We start from the raw sequence: 13,502 nt of genomic DNA on the forward strand, positions 1-13,502 counted from the left end.
GGATATCAGAGTTAGATCAAGCTGGCACAACAGCGGAGATGGCAGGAGCCTGTGATCCGGAACCACTAAGGCCCAAAGTCATGCCGCAGCCTTCACCGCTGGGGTTCTTGCGCAATGCAAACTGGAGAGCCAGGATTCAGCAACTAGTGAGCGGACAGCGGGGCCTAGGCTGGTCAGAAGAGAGAAGGAGAGACAGGACAAGGGCTTTAGACATGCTAACTAGCCCCAAAGTACTGAGAGTTGGCATCCTGAGATGAGGTTGTTATGCACGACTGGCAGCAGAGATGGGGACTATTGAAGAGTTTGGGACCCGTCATCACATCTTGTTCAACCAGCAGGCAGTAGAGACGTAACGCTTGCCTCGAAAACCTTATGGCTCGAAGAGAATTAGTGTATTACCCTGCTTATAATTTTTTCCTGGCTTTGCACTTTGTGCAAAGCCTTTATGAGCGCAGGAGTACATCAACTACACTTTCAAAATATTTACATAAAAAAAAATCTGGTTTGAATTTGTCATCCATAGAATATTATGTGCTTTGTGTTACATTACGGTTGTATCTAAAACTCAAAATAAACATTCAAAATGTTTTTTATTGATTCAATTAGTCATCCATACAGTTTAATGTGCTGTGTGTAAAATTATGGTGGTTTAAAATTTTTAAAATCTGCTTGGCCTGGGACAGTTCACAAAATATTTTTGTTCCAAAAATTAACTAATAACATATACAGTGGGGAAAAAGTATTTAGTCAGCCACCAATTGTGCAAGTTCTCCCACTTAAAAAGATAAGTGAGGCCTGTAATTGACATCATAGGTAGACCACGACTATGAGAGTTAAAATGAGAAAATAAATCCAGAAAATCACTTTTTCTGATTTGGCAAGATTCACTTTGCAAATTATGATGGAAAATAAGTATTTGGTCATTAACAAAAGTTCATCTCGATATTTTGTTAAATCCTTTGTTGGCAATGACAGAGGTCAAATCAGAAAAGGTGATTTTCTGGATTTGTTTTCTCATTTTGACTCTCATAGTTGTGGTCTATCTATGATGTCAATTATAGGCCTCTCTGATCTTTTTAAGTGAGAGAACTTGCACAATTGGTGGCTGACTAAATACTTTTTCCCCACTGTATTCTATATAACCTGCTTTGTGTGAAATTTATTTTTTTAAATAAAAAAAGAAAAATTGGCCTGCTACAGGTGTACAAATTTGGTCCCTCAATAATCGGTCCCCAGCCTCCACTATTCCTCCCTGTGTGGTATCTCCGCTTTGTAACAGCATATGTCCAGGAACATCACCCGTGCCCTTACCAATATGGTTACTGGGATTGTCCACTTAACGACCGACTTGTGGTCAGGGATGCTGACACAATTGGGTGAACAATGTGGACACTGTGGCCGAGTCCCACCCTGGCACGGCACATGTACTACTGATGCCGTGGATTGCTGGCCCTACTTTAATCAAGGTTTTCTCCACCTCCTACACCAGTTCCTGCATCCCCTGAAAACTTACCCAGATTTTCCAGAGCTTCTAGTCAAGGTATGTGGCATCAGCACCCTTTTCTGCAAGTCAGCTACAGCTGCCACTGCTATGGTGGTGCTGCAGCAGCACACGCAAGTGCCAGTTCACCGACTAGTGTACGACATCACCACATGTTGGAACTAAACACTGCACATTCTGGCAAGGCTTTGTGAGCAGCAGAATCCTGTTGTGGAATATCAACTCTAACATGCCTGTCGATAATATTCTGGACAGCCTAAGTGCATAACAATTGAATAGTGGGCATGGATGTCTGACATTTGTGCGGTTCTTCAAGACTTTGAGGACTCCACAAAGATGGTGAGCGGTGAAGATTACATTAACAACGCAACAATCCCACTTCTGTGCATACTTAAACAGTCACTGCTGACAATTAAACATGAAGCTTTGAATGTGGACCAGGTGGAGATGGAGAAAGACAAGAGACAGGGAGATACTATCCATCCCGGCCTCATCTCATCTGCTCAGCGTGGACTGGGTAACAATGAGGAGGTGGGAACTGAGGAAGAGGAGGAGAAACAGGAGCTGACAACAGAGGCTAGTACCCAAACAAGCCTCATCTCTCCTATGTGAATGGGCTGAGGAAGGGAATGAGGAGGAAGAGATAGAATCGTAGAGTTGGAAGGGACCTCCTGGGCCATCTGGTCCAACCCCCTGCTCAAAGCAGGATTCGCTAAATCATCCCAGTCAGATGTCTGTCCAGCCTCTGTTTGAAGACTTCCATTGAAGGAGAACTCACCACTTCTCGTGGCAGCTTGTTCCACTCATTGATCACTCTAACTGTCAAAAAGTTGACAGTTGGATGAAGGAGGAGGAGATGGAGAGTAGTCATCATGGTGGAGACAGGGAAGTGTTGGCTGTAGGGAACTTAACACATAAGCCACACTTTATGTAGCGCTGCCTTTCCCGTGACCCTCACAGTTACATTCATCTTGGCCAAAAAATTGTACTGGTTGTTCGCCCAGCTAGACCCACACTACAAGGAAAACCTTCAATATCGCCTTCCTGTGGCAGAGAGGTCTACTAAAATGGTCCTATACCAGGATGAAACTGTGGAAAATATGTTGAAAAAATTCCCATCAGATAATGCTTGTGGCAGGAGGCTAGCTTCCTTGGCCATCCAAGGAGGAGAAGCGAGGAAGACACACACCAGGTACAGCAGAAGCAGGGGTACACTGTCAAAGGCCTGGGGCAATTTCAAGACACCCTCCCAGCATCCATACCCTGATGACCAGGTATTTTTTACAAGAGGGAAATGTTTTTAAAGATATTCAAGCGATACCTTGCCAACAAAACCAGCATACTTCCTAATTCCTCTGTGACGTTAAGCTGTTGGGTCTCAAAGCTGCACACCTGGCATGAACTGTCCCTCTATGCCTTGGAGGTGTTGTGCTGCCCTGCCACCAGCGTCTTGATTGTGCAGTGTGTGAACAGATGATACGAGGTTCCTGGTTTTGAAGAAAAAATTTTATGGGCTAAGGCCTGTTTCACACATCAGTTTTTGTGTTCAGTCAAAATCCGCTAAAATGGCGGATAGTGGATCCATTCCTGTACTGACCACAACGTTTGTCACCGGACCGTTATTTTAACGGATCCGTCAAAGGAAGAATTTTAAAGGAACCGCTGGCCGGGGAAGGGGAGAGAGAGAGAGATCCGCCGGTAATGCAACTCAATGGGAAAAAAAACGGATCCGCCAAGATAAGTGGCGGATCCGTTTTTTTTTGCAAAACGGCGGATTTTGACTGATGGACACAAACGGATGTGTGAAACAGGCCTAAGCAGGGATAGTTAGATAAGTATGTTGAGGTGATAGTCAGTCAGAAAAGTAAGTTGAGGCAATAGGCCTTTCTTTATGTCTTCTAAGTCCCTTTGAGTCCCTAATTTTTGTCACTTCTTGCTTCCTTCATAAATTGCACTGAAATGTCAAATTTTTTAATAAAAACATAAATTTTGGTTTATTTAAATTATTGTTTTTTTAATTCTTTTAAAATTGTAAACAAGTTAGTATACAGGAAAAAATGTTTCATAACTTTTTTTCTCCTGCAAACTTCAAATTTGATTTTGAATGTTTTATTGTCAGGACTAAAAGTGTGATACTATTGTTCTCAGCAGCGATCTGGGATCAGAGATGCTTCCAGGGCTCTTCCGCATGCTGTTCTCCTACCATTTAACACTTTTTCCATGCATTTCAACATTTTCACTACCCTCCAGACCTCCTTGTAAGGTCTGACGGAAAAATCCTTGACTTTCCCATTGACTGCCATTATACTCGTTACTCAAAACGATTATCTGAGCATTAGGAATTGCTCGGTTCGAGTAACGAGCATCCGAGCATTTTAATGCTTGCTCACTCCTAATGGCCACTTCACTCCTATGCTATTTTCATACTTACGGTAACGTGACAACAAGCTTTTCTTCCTGCTTCTCTCAGTTTTGATTGAACATTGAGAGAATTAGGAAGAGCAGCTCATCAGCACATGACTTAAGTGTGCAAATCGCATATGAATGATTGGTCACATGACAACAACTACCGCTTGGGGGATGGGAGCGCCAAAAAGAAATTCTTGCCCCGGGTGCTGGAAAACCTAGATACACCTCTGCTTTGATATATCAAACTGCAAGCTCAGCTGCGGTATCTAAGCCTCTCTTGGGTGATAGGCCTGATGAACTGCAAGCCTCTGATTTCTGATAGTGGCTCAGTGCAGCACACAGATCAATAGTCCAGGATTAGAGAAGAGATAATCTGTGTCATTAAGGAAGAAGTAATCCTTTGGTCAAATAGCAGAAGACTATTCTCAGATATTAGATGTCTCTGCACACAATATACGGTAATCCATTAGATTGAGAGATAGGACAATCAGAGTCTCCTCTTACACCTTGGCGTCCTGCAGACTGGTAACCATGGAGAAAACAGGGCTGGTTATTTTAGCTCTAGAGAAGACATCATGGCCGCCAATACATGTGTGGACATCCAGCTTTCTCGCACTCCAGAGTGACGAATCTCTCCTGTTGTATAGTAAGGGCCCCCTATTCCTCTACCAGTGATTTACCACTTAGCTGTATATGGGATTATTGCAGTGTGAGCTCCTTGGAAAAGGCTATGGGTACACGGATGGTTTTACATCCTGAAGTACATCGAGAGAATGCTCAGATGTTCTACAGCAGGGGTGGGGAATCTTTTTTCTGCCAAGGGCCATTTGGATATTTATACCATCCTTCGGGGGCCATACGAACTCCGCCCACAAAGTAGATCCTGACTCTGGCACTGGTTTCATGACTTAATCTTTCATTGCATGCCCTTCAATGTTCAGTAGTGAACACTGCGTGTGTGCGCTAACAGAGCAAGAAGAAATTAATGAGCTTGTGGCAATCAAAATACAGCTCCATGCCCAAGAATGCGGTTCCTGAGAATCTTCTCGCAGGCCTGATAAAAGGTCATCGAGGGCCGTAAATGGCCCTGGGGCCTGAGGTTCCCCACCCCTGTTCTACAGCAAGGTCTGCATTATTCTAGGCTGAATGGGAGCAAAGTAAGGACTCAGCACACTGTGTGGGATGCATGTGGTCGTCCCAACTGGATGGGTGCCAGCACTGACAGTTACACAAACCCCTCACGACATAGGCCATGGCCGAGGCGGAGGCATAAAACTGCAGAAAAGACAAGCAAAGTTCTGATCACAAAACAACCAGGATAGCTTCCATTGCTCAGGAGTTATGTACCAATAGCGTCTATCATTGCTCGCTTAGCTATAATGTTTCCGCAGCTCGCATTCACGTTCTATGGAAGTTATGCAAACATCACATCGCAGGATCTCTCAACATTTTCATAACCCCAACTTCTGGTGGCCGGGATATAGAAACAGATTAAAAAATAACTACGAGGAGGGGAAGAGCGCTGGTCTGTGGGAGGAATTGAATCGATAATACAAGAAAAATTACTAAAAATTTTTTGTAAAAGTGCATTAAGATATTTCATGCTAGTGGGATTTAAAGAGAATTTGTCAGTAGGATTAACTCTAAACCGTCTACATGGGCATGTGGATCATAGAAAACTGAATAAAATGTTGAACAGTGTATATGTATGGACACTGCACAGTACCACTTCTCCTACTCTGTATATATGGGCACTGCACAGTACCACTTCCCTTATTCTGTATATATGGGCACTGCACAGTACCACTTCCCGTATTCTGTATATATGGATACTGCACAGTACCCCTTCCCTTATTCTGTATATATGGGCACTGCACAGTACCACTTCCCATATTCTGTATATATGGATACTGCACAGTACCACTTCCCTTATTCTGTATATATGGATACTGCACAGTACCACTTCCCGTATTCTGTATATATGGATACTGCACAGTACCACTTCCCGTATCCTGTATAGATGGACACTGCACAGTACCACTTCCCATATTCTGTATATATGGATACTGCACCGTACCACTTCCCTTATTCTGTATATATGTACACCACATAGTACCAATTCCCTTATTCTTCTAGCTGTGCAAAGCTTCTGGACACTTACACCAAAAAACTCACCAGCAGTAAGTGCAATTAAAGGTGGTTCTACAAAAGTATTGATTTGGGGGTGTTTTGGGGCTGAATACAAATGCACCTCACAATTTTAAGAATATATATTTATAATATATTTAGAAAACCATGTATCATTTCCTTTATCATTCACAAATACTTGCTATTTTGCGTTGGTATATCACATAAAATCCCAATAAAATACATTTAAGTTTGTGGGGGTAATGTGAAAAAATGTAGAAAAGTTTATGGGGTATGAATACTTTTTCAAGGTACTGTATATTTATATAGTATACGTGACAGTGTTATTTTCATGGCAGTGGTGATCAGTGCTGTAAGACACGTCATAGCTGGAAGATGTAAACATGAAGGTTTCAGAAGCTGAAGAAGATACAGCATAAAACAACTCCAATCAGATGAGATGTCAGGGATAAGTCACTGGATGTAAACATTTATTCTATATAAATACTGTTTGATTTGCAAAGAGCAGATGGGAAATACCCTTGCTTGTAAAACAACCTTCCTTGTGTATAGTGCCATCTCTTAGTATATAGTGTACTGATTTACTATGTGTAGCGCCATCCCTTAGCATATAGTGTATTCTCATGTTATTCACACTGACGAGCAAAAGCGTAAGAGTGTTTTGAACTTTTGACTTTGAGACTCCATATCTCACCCTCTACTACTGCTTTGAATGTGAGACGGCCATCTTTTTATAGACAATCAACTTAGCTATTTCATCTATATATATAATTGTCTTATGTCTGTCTGTAACCAAAATCCAGCGTCGCTGATTGGTCACGGCCTAACTGCCGCGACCAATCAGCGACAGTCGCTTAGTCGTCGCGGCAACACGGCCGCATCGCTTATTGTACAGGCACATTACAGCCATTAAAGGCATCACTGCTGCATTGCTCATTACATAGGCACAGTCCTGTACATATACAATACATTAGGTAAGAGCAGAACAGTGACTGCAACTCTGGGTGTAACTGGAGTACAATACATTAGGTAACAGTAGAACAGTGACTGCAGCTCTGGGTGGTGTAACTTGCATACAATACATTAGGCAAAAGCAGAACAGTGACTGCAGCTCTGGGTGTAACTGGAGTACAATACATTAGGTAAGATCTGAACAGTGACTGCAGCTCTGGCTGTAACAGGAGTATAATACATTAGGTAAGAGCAGAGCGGTGACTGCAGCTCTGGGTGTAACTGGACTACAGTACATTAGGTAAAAGCAGAACAGTGACTGCAGCTCTGGGAGTAACTGGAGTACAATACATTAGGTAACAGCAGAACAGTGACTGCAGATCTGGGTGTAACTGGAGTACAATACATTAGGTAACAGCAGAACAGTGACTGCAGCTCTGGGTGTAACTGGAGTACACTACATTAGGTAACAGCAGAACAGAGACTACAGCTCTGGGTGTAACAGGAGTACATTAGGTAACAGGAGAACAGTGACTGCAGATCTGGGTGTAACTGGAGTACAATACATTAGGTAACAGCCAAACAGTGACTGCAGCTCTGGGTGTAACTTGAGTACAATACATTGGTAAGATCTGAACAGTGATTGCAGCTCTGGCTGTAACAGGCGTATAATACATTAGGTAAGAGCAGAATGGTGACTGCAGCTCTGTGTGTAACTGGACTACACTACATTAGGTAAAAGCAGAACAGTGACTGCAGCTCTGGGAGTAACTTGAGTACAATACATTAGATAACAGCAGAACAGTGACTGCAGCTCTGGCTGTAACTGGAGTACAATACATTAGGTAACAGCAGAACAGTGACAGCAGCTCCGGGTGTAACAGGAGTATAATACACTAGATGGTGGCCCGATTCTGTCACATTGGGTATTCTAGAGTGTCTGTTAAAATAAAAAATAGTTATATGCTCACCTTCCGATGGCCCCCGGACTCTGTCCCTCCTCTCACCACGCGCCCGGCATCTTCCGGTTCCAGTAATGCTTAGCGAGAAGGGCTGAAGATGACGTCACTCTCGCGAGAGCGCGACGTCATCAGTGGTGTTTTTCGCGCAAAGCATTACTGGAACCGGAAGATGAATGGTGAGAGGAGGCACAGAGTCCGGGGGCCGTCGGGAGGTGAGTATATCACTATTTTTTATTTTAATAGAGACTCTAGAATACCCAATGCGATAGAATCGGGCCACCATCTAGTACTTTCATACGTAAATTTGACTTGCAAGGATTTTACATATTATTAGTTATGCAAAGTATTGTCATGTCACTGTATTGGTACTGTTTTGCTCTTGGTGGTGCAAAAATCTTTTTCTTCCTGTATACTACAAATTACAACCTGTCCTCACATTCCCTAATAGCACGGTGTGTTTTTAAGATGATTTCAAAACAAAACATCACTGGTTTGGACCAGCCATGAAAAAGATTTCCCAAGATAAGAGAAACAGCATCATCCAGCTCATCGATAGTAGTCTCTAGGCCAAGAAAATTGCCAAACTGCATCATGTGAGTGCCATGACAATTGGAAGAATACAAAACAAAGTCCGTCCATACATTCAAAAGCTGTCCAGGAAAATATTGGAGTCGACAAGCTAGCTTATCACAAGGTCTATCCATTCTGACGTGACAAACACAACAGTGGAGGTGGCTCCTATGATTCGTAATAGTGAGATCACAGACGTCCCTGCAAGCACCATGTGTCGCACATTACACAAGTCTGGAATGGTAGCCCAAAAAAAGGTTAAGAAGTCTCAACTTTAAATTCATAACAAGTGTTAGTTTGAGTTTGCAAAAAAGTATGAAAAGGCAACAGCAGAAGATTGGAAATGGCTGGTTTGATGAGACAAAGTCAATGGACAAGGCTCTGAGGAAACAAGGGAAAAAGGGACTAGTGAGTCGAGAAATTGAAGGAACTATCAAGTTCTGTGGAGGAACCCTGATGGTATGGGTTATTTCACAGCCTAAGGCATTGGATACTTGACCAAGATCGATGGTGGTCTCCATGCTGAGCTCTATGTGAGTATCCTACAAGACGAATTACTTTTGTACACTCAAGTTCTATGGGTGTGAAAAGGACGACAGTGTTCCCGCAGGACAACGACCCAAACATACATAGAGATTGGTAAAGAAATGGTTCAATGACAAAGTAGAGCTGTTGGATTATCCCCTACAGTACCCAGTCCTCAACCCAATCGAACACTTGTGGGTAGAGTTGAAGAAAAAGCTGTATACATACCCAATTATTGGTACCGTTACACATAACGATGTCCCAGCGATCCCACCAACGATCCGACGTGGATGGGATTGCTGGGACATTGTTAGCTGATCGCTGGTGAACTGTCACATAGACAGCCCCTCCAGCGATCAGGACCAGAGAGCACGTTGGTTACCAACGTAAACATTGGGTTTCTATGGGGCACGGGGCCCTTAGAAACCCGATGTTTACCCTAGATACCAGCGTGCACTGCAGGCAGGGCGGGAGGTGGAGGCAGTGCGGCGCAGACAGACCGGCGTAGCTCTGCTATCTGCTACTCTGGTCTGACAGACTGGAGTAGCAGATAGCAGAGCTACTCCGGTCTGTGCGCCGCTCTGCCTCTACCTCCCGCCCTGCCTGCAGTGCACGCTGGTATCTAGAGTAACTTCGAGTTTCTAAGGGCCCCACGGCCCTTAGAGACCCGATGTTTACATTGGTAACCAGCATGCAGCGTCGCTCATCGCTGGCTCCCGCTGCCACACGCAGCGATGCGCGCTGGCCAGCGGGAGACCAGCGATGAAAAAACGGGCCAGGACGATCCAGCACGATCAGCGATACCCAGTGGGGGGGCGATCGCTGCTGGATGTCACACACAGCGATCTCGCTGGAGAGATCGCTGATGTGTCACAAAATCAGCCATCTCGTCAGCGAGATCGCTGTGTGTAACAGGCCCTTTAGTCTACCAGTATTTGGTTTGGAAACTTGTAGAAGAGACCTGGGATTGGATTTCAATCAACACATGCTTTAATGTGATCGAGAGCATGCCCATAAGGATTCAGACAGTGCTGAAAGCCAAAGGTGGATTTACAATATGCTAACAAAGTATTACAAATTCAAATGTAGATTTTTAGGAGCAAAATAGTAAAAATGCAAGAATCTGCATAACTAATAATATGCAAAATAGTTACAAGTCAAATTTATGTATGCGATATCCAAGATGATTGTCTGTAAAATGTTGGAAGTCTCACGTTCGAAGCAGTAGTGGATGGTAATCGAAAGTTCAAAACGTTGTTACCCTTTTGCTCATATATTGCCTTCCCTTATTACATGATGTGCTCCTCTTTTATTTTGTAAAGTGCCATCCCTTACAGTATAACAAAGCATCCTCACTTATGTATAGCGCTGTCTCTTATTACATTGCTTATTCCTTTTTTATGTATGGCATCATACCATTATTACATAGCATCCTCCCTAATTATGGATAGCGTCGTTTCTAATTACATAGTGTCCTGTCTTGCTATTAAAGCATACTCTTTATTACATAGCACCTTCTTTTGTTTAGAATTGTTGCCATAAAAGAAGAGGGGCCCAGACACACTTCTTGCACAGGTGCCCCAAGTAGTTAATGTTTGCCCTTGGCATAGTACTAATGATTGACAGCCAATCATACAGGGAAGTCTGTCAGTCACTATGCAGGACCACCCACTAGACTCTAAAGCATAGAAAGATCAATCAATCTATTATTTCTAAACACTGTTTTTCGGTGATTACTTTGTATCTCCATTCATACTGCACCCACACACAAATGATACACCATTTGAAAGGTAAACTTGCCCCCTTCAGCAAGAAAATAGCCAAACAAACCACACATTCACGATTTGATCACAAAATACAGTTTAAACATTCATTTTCATAAACCTGCAGTAAGGAAAAAAGACCTGCAGGTGGCACCACAGTACCCCAAAGCACACTACCAGAAAGCTGCTTACAGACATCACAAACAAATCCAAACATTTGCCTTGGGGGCTTTCCAGCTTGCCGAACTGCTTGCCCAGCCTGTTTTAGCCAAATTGGAGGATTGCACACTTCACTGCAGGTGAGGCACATATGAAAACACATTTGTAAACATGCACTGCCTATTGAATTGCACACTTGCTCCGTTCATACTCCACCCACACAAACAAATGATGCACCATTTGGAAGGTCAAAATACCTGCAGGTGGCAGCACACTACCCCAAAACACACTACCACGAAGCTGCTTACAGACATCATAAACAAATCCAGCCATTTGCCTTGGGGTCTTTCCAGCTTGCTCAAGTGCTTGCCCAGCCTATTTCAGGCACATTGGAGGATTGCACACTTCACTGCTTCTGAAGGGCCTGTCACACTAAGCGATATCGCTAGCAATATCGCTATAACGTCACTGGTTTTGTGGCGTTATAGCAATATTGCTAGCGATATCGCTATGTCTGATACTTACCTCCGACCGGCCTCGTCTGACAGGTAAGTAGCGACCGCCGACCGCTGCTATGTCGCTGGTGAGATCTGCCTGTGTGGCAGCTCACTAGCGACCACTTAGCGATGCACCAGCAATCCTGACCTCGTCATATCGTTTGTCGGGATCGCTGGTGCATCGCTAAGTGTGACAGTACCTTGAGTCACACACGCAAACACATTTGTAAACATGCACTGCTTTTTCGCTGATTGCTTCGCCCCACACACAAATGATACACCATTTGAAAGGTAAACTTGTTCCCTTCAGCAAGATAAGAGCCAAAGAAACCACACAGTCACGATTTTATCACTAAATACAGCTTAAACATTCATTTTCGTAAACCTACAGAAAGACACAATGACCTGCAGGTAGCACATCAACCGGAAGACATTTTGTGGCCTCAACTTATCAAACCAATCTACATATATAAATACCTGTCTGTGTTCATCAGCTCATGAAATACTTTTACATTTGACCAGCTTGCTTTTTCCAAAATTGCCTGTGCCCCCCGACGACCAATGTGTGAAAATTTTGCACGGGCCAAGCTAGATTGAATAAATTAAACAAGTGATCCTGAATGTTTTCCCACAAAGCTATACGGTATATCAATCTGCTCCGCACCTCCTGCTCTATAGTATGCTGTCTGCAGATAAGACTGTTAGGACTCATTATACAATGTGACAGGTTTCTTTTAAGGAACATTCATTTTTAAAAAGTTTGAGCCTGAGAATACAGTGGTCAGGGTTAGGGTTTTAATACTGCTGTAGCGAGTGCTTGGGTTAGGTCATTAATGGTTTAGTCATATATTGATTAGAGTTATTGAGAGATTTGTCTTTGGGATTTAATATTTGGGTTCTAGTGTTCTGTAATAATCATTCGTTCTTCATTGTTCATTGACCACCTACCTGTGGTGGATAACACTGTACTGGCGAAGAACAGTGACGACATGAAATCCCAATTCCAATTTCCAGACGCGTTATTCAGTATGGACACCCCATAGTTGTTAGCCTCCAGGACCCGTTCCAAAAAGCGCTCCAGGCTCTCCTCAGACATACACTCGTTGTCACTCATGAATTGTCGCTTGAGCTCCTGCAAGTCCTTTCGGAGCAGGTCTTCATATGGCAACTCCACCGAGGAGAAGACTACCGCTCCGAATATGAGATAGAGGATGTAACTGACCATTAAAAAACCAAAATACCAGGCCGGACGGTTCCGGTCAATCAGCCGGATGCACCGACTGCTCGCCACTGACTGTATCATTGCGACACTCACCGATCAATGATCCCAGTGCGAAATATAAAGTGTCCTTTGTCAGGCCTCAGGATCTGTCCGCAGTTTCACCCAGGGAAATATTACTGCTGAGCATCTGGAATCCATTGGAGCAGTGATGGAACATAACGCCGGGACTGGAAGTTTTCTACGTTCTTTTTTAGTTTCCCCTAGTTTTCTTTTTTTTCTGTGATAGAATTACTCGAGATGTTGGGTGCTGATGTGGCAGCCGCCTCTCCCGGGGTTGACGAAATATTCCCACCCTCTCAGGTGACAATGAGGTCCAAGCTCATTTTCCAGCGCAGCTGCATAGCACAATGTATCCCAACCCAAAGGGCGGCCTCGACCTACAATACTCTCTGCCCTCTAAATAAATACTGCATACCGTGATACTGAGCAGAGGGGGAGAATAACCCAGCACAGGAGGAAATGAGAGCAGCACAGGAGATCAATGACTCTCTATGCCACTCCTCTCTGTAGGCGAGCCAGTTCTGCTGGTTCAGGCATGTGCTGTCAGCTCTGTACCTTGTACAAGCAGCGCCCATTGGGTATCTCTCTGCCAGCTGTAGCTTAAAGAGACAGTACCCTGGGAAATTGACAAACATTACGCATATCTAAAAGGACTGTGCAAAGATAATGCATCCTATGCCAAAAAAAATAATACCTGAGTCATCCTTGTCTATCATCATTTATTGGATCTATCTG

General features: G+C 43.6%; 1 protein-coding gene across 1 annotated transcript in view; it reads right to left on the bottom strand.

The window, feature by feature from the left end:
* KCNK1 (potassium two pore domain channel subfamily K member 1) overlaps positions 1 to 13,284 on the bottom strand; it is a 45,460-nt gene extending 32,176 nt beyond the window's left edge. The window contains exon 1 of the mRNA XM_073580685.1: positions 12,434 to 13,284. Coding sequence (XP_073436786.1) covers positions 12,434 to 12,788 — 355 coding nt within the window. The 5' untranslated portion in view covers positions 12,789 to 13,284. The remainder of the gene's footprint in view (positions 1 to 12,433) is intronic.
* Between the last annotated feature and the right edge of the window lie 218 nt (positions 13,285 to 13,502).

The sequence above is a fragment of the Dendrobates tinctorius genome, unplaced genomic scaffold (genome assembly GCF_039654945.1).
Source record: "Dendrobates tinctorius isolate UK_male_01 unplaced genomic scaffold, ASM3965494v1 ptg000065l, whole genome shotgun sequence".
NCBI lineage: Eukaryota > Metazoa > Chordata > Amphibia > Anura > Dendrobatidae > Dendrobates > Dendrobates tinctorius.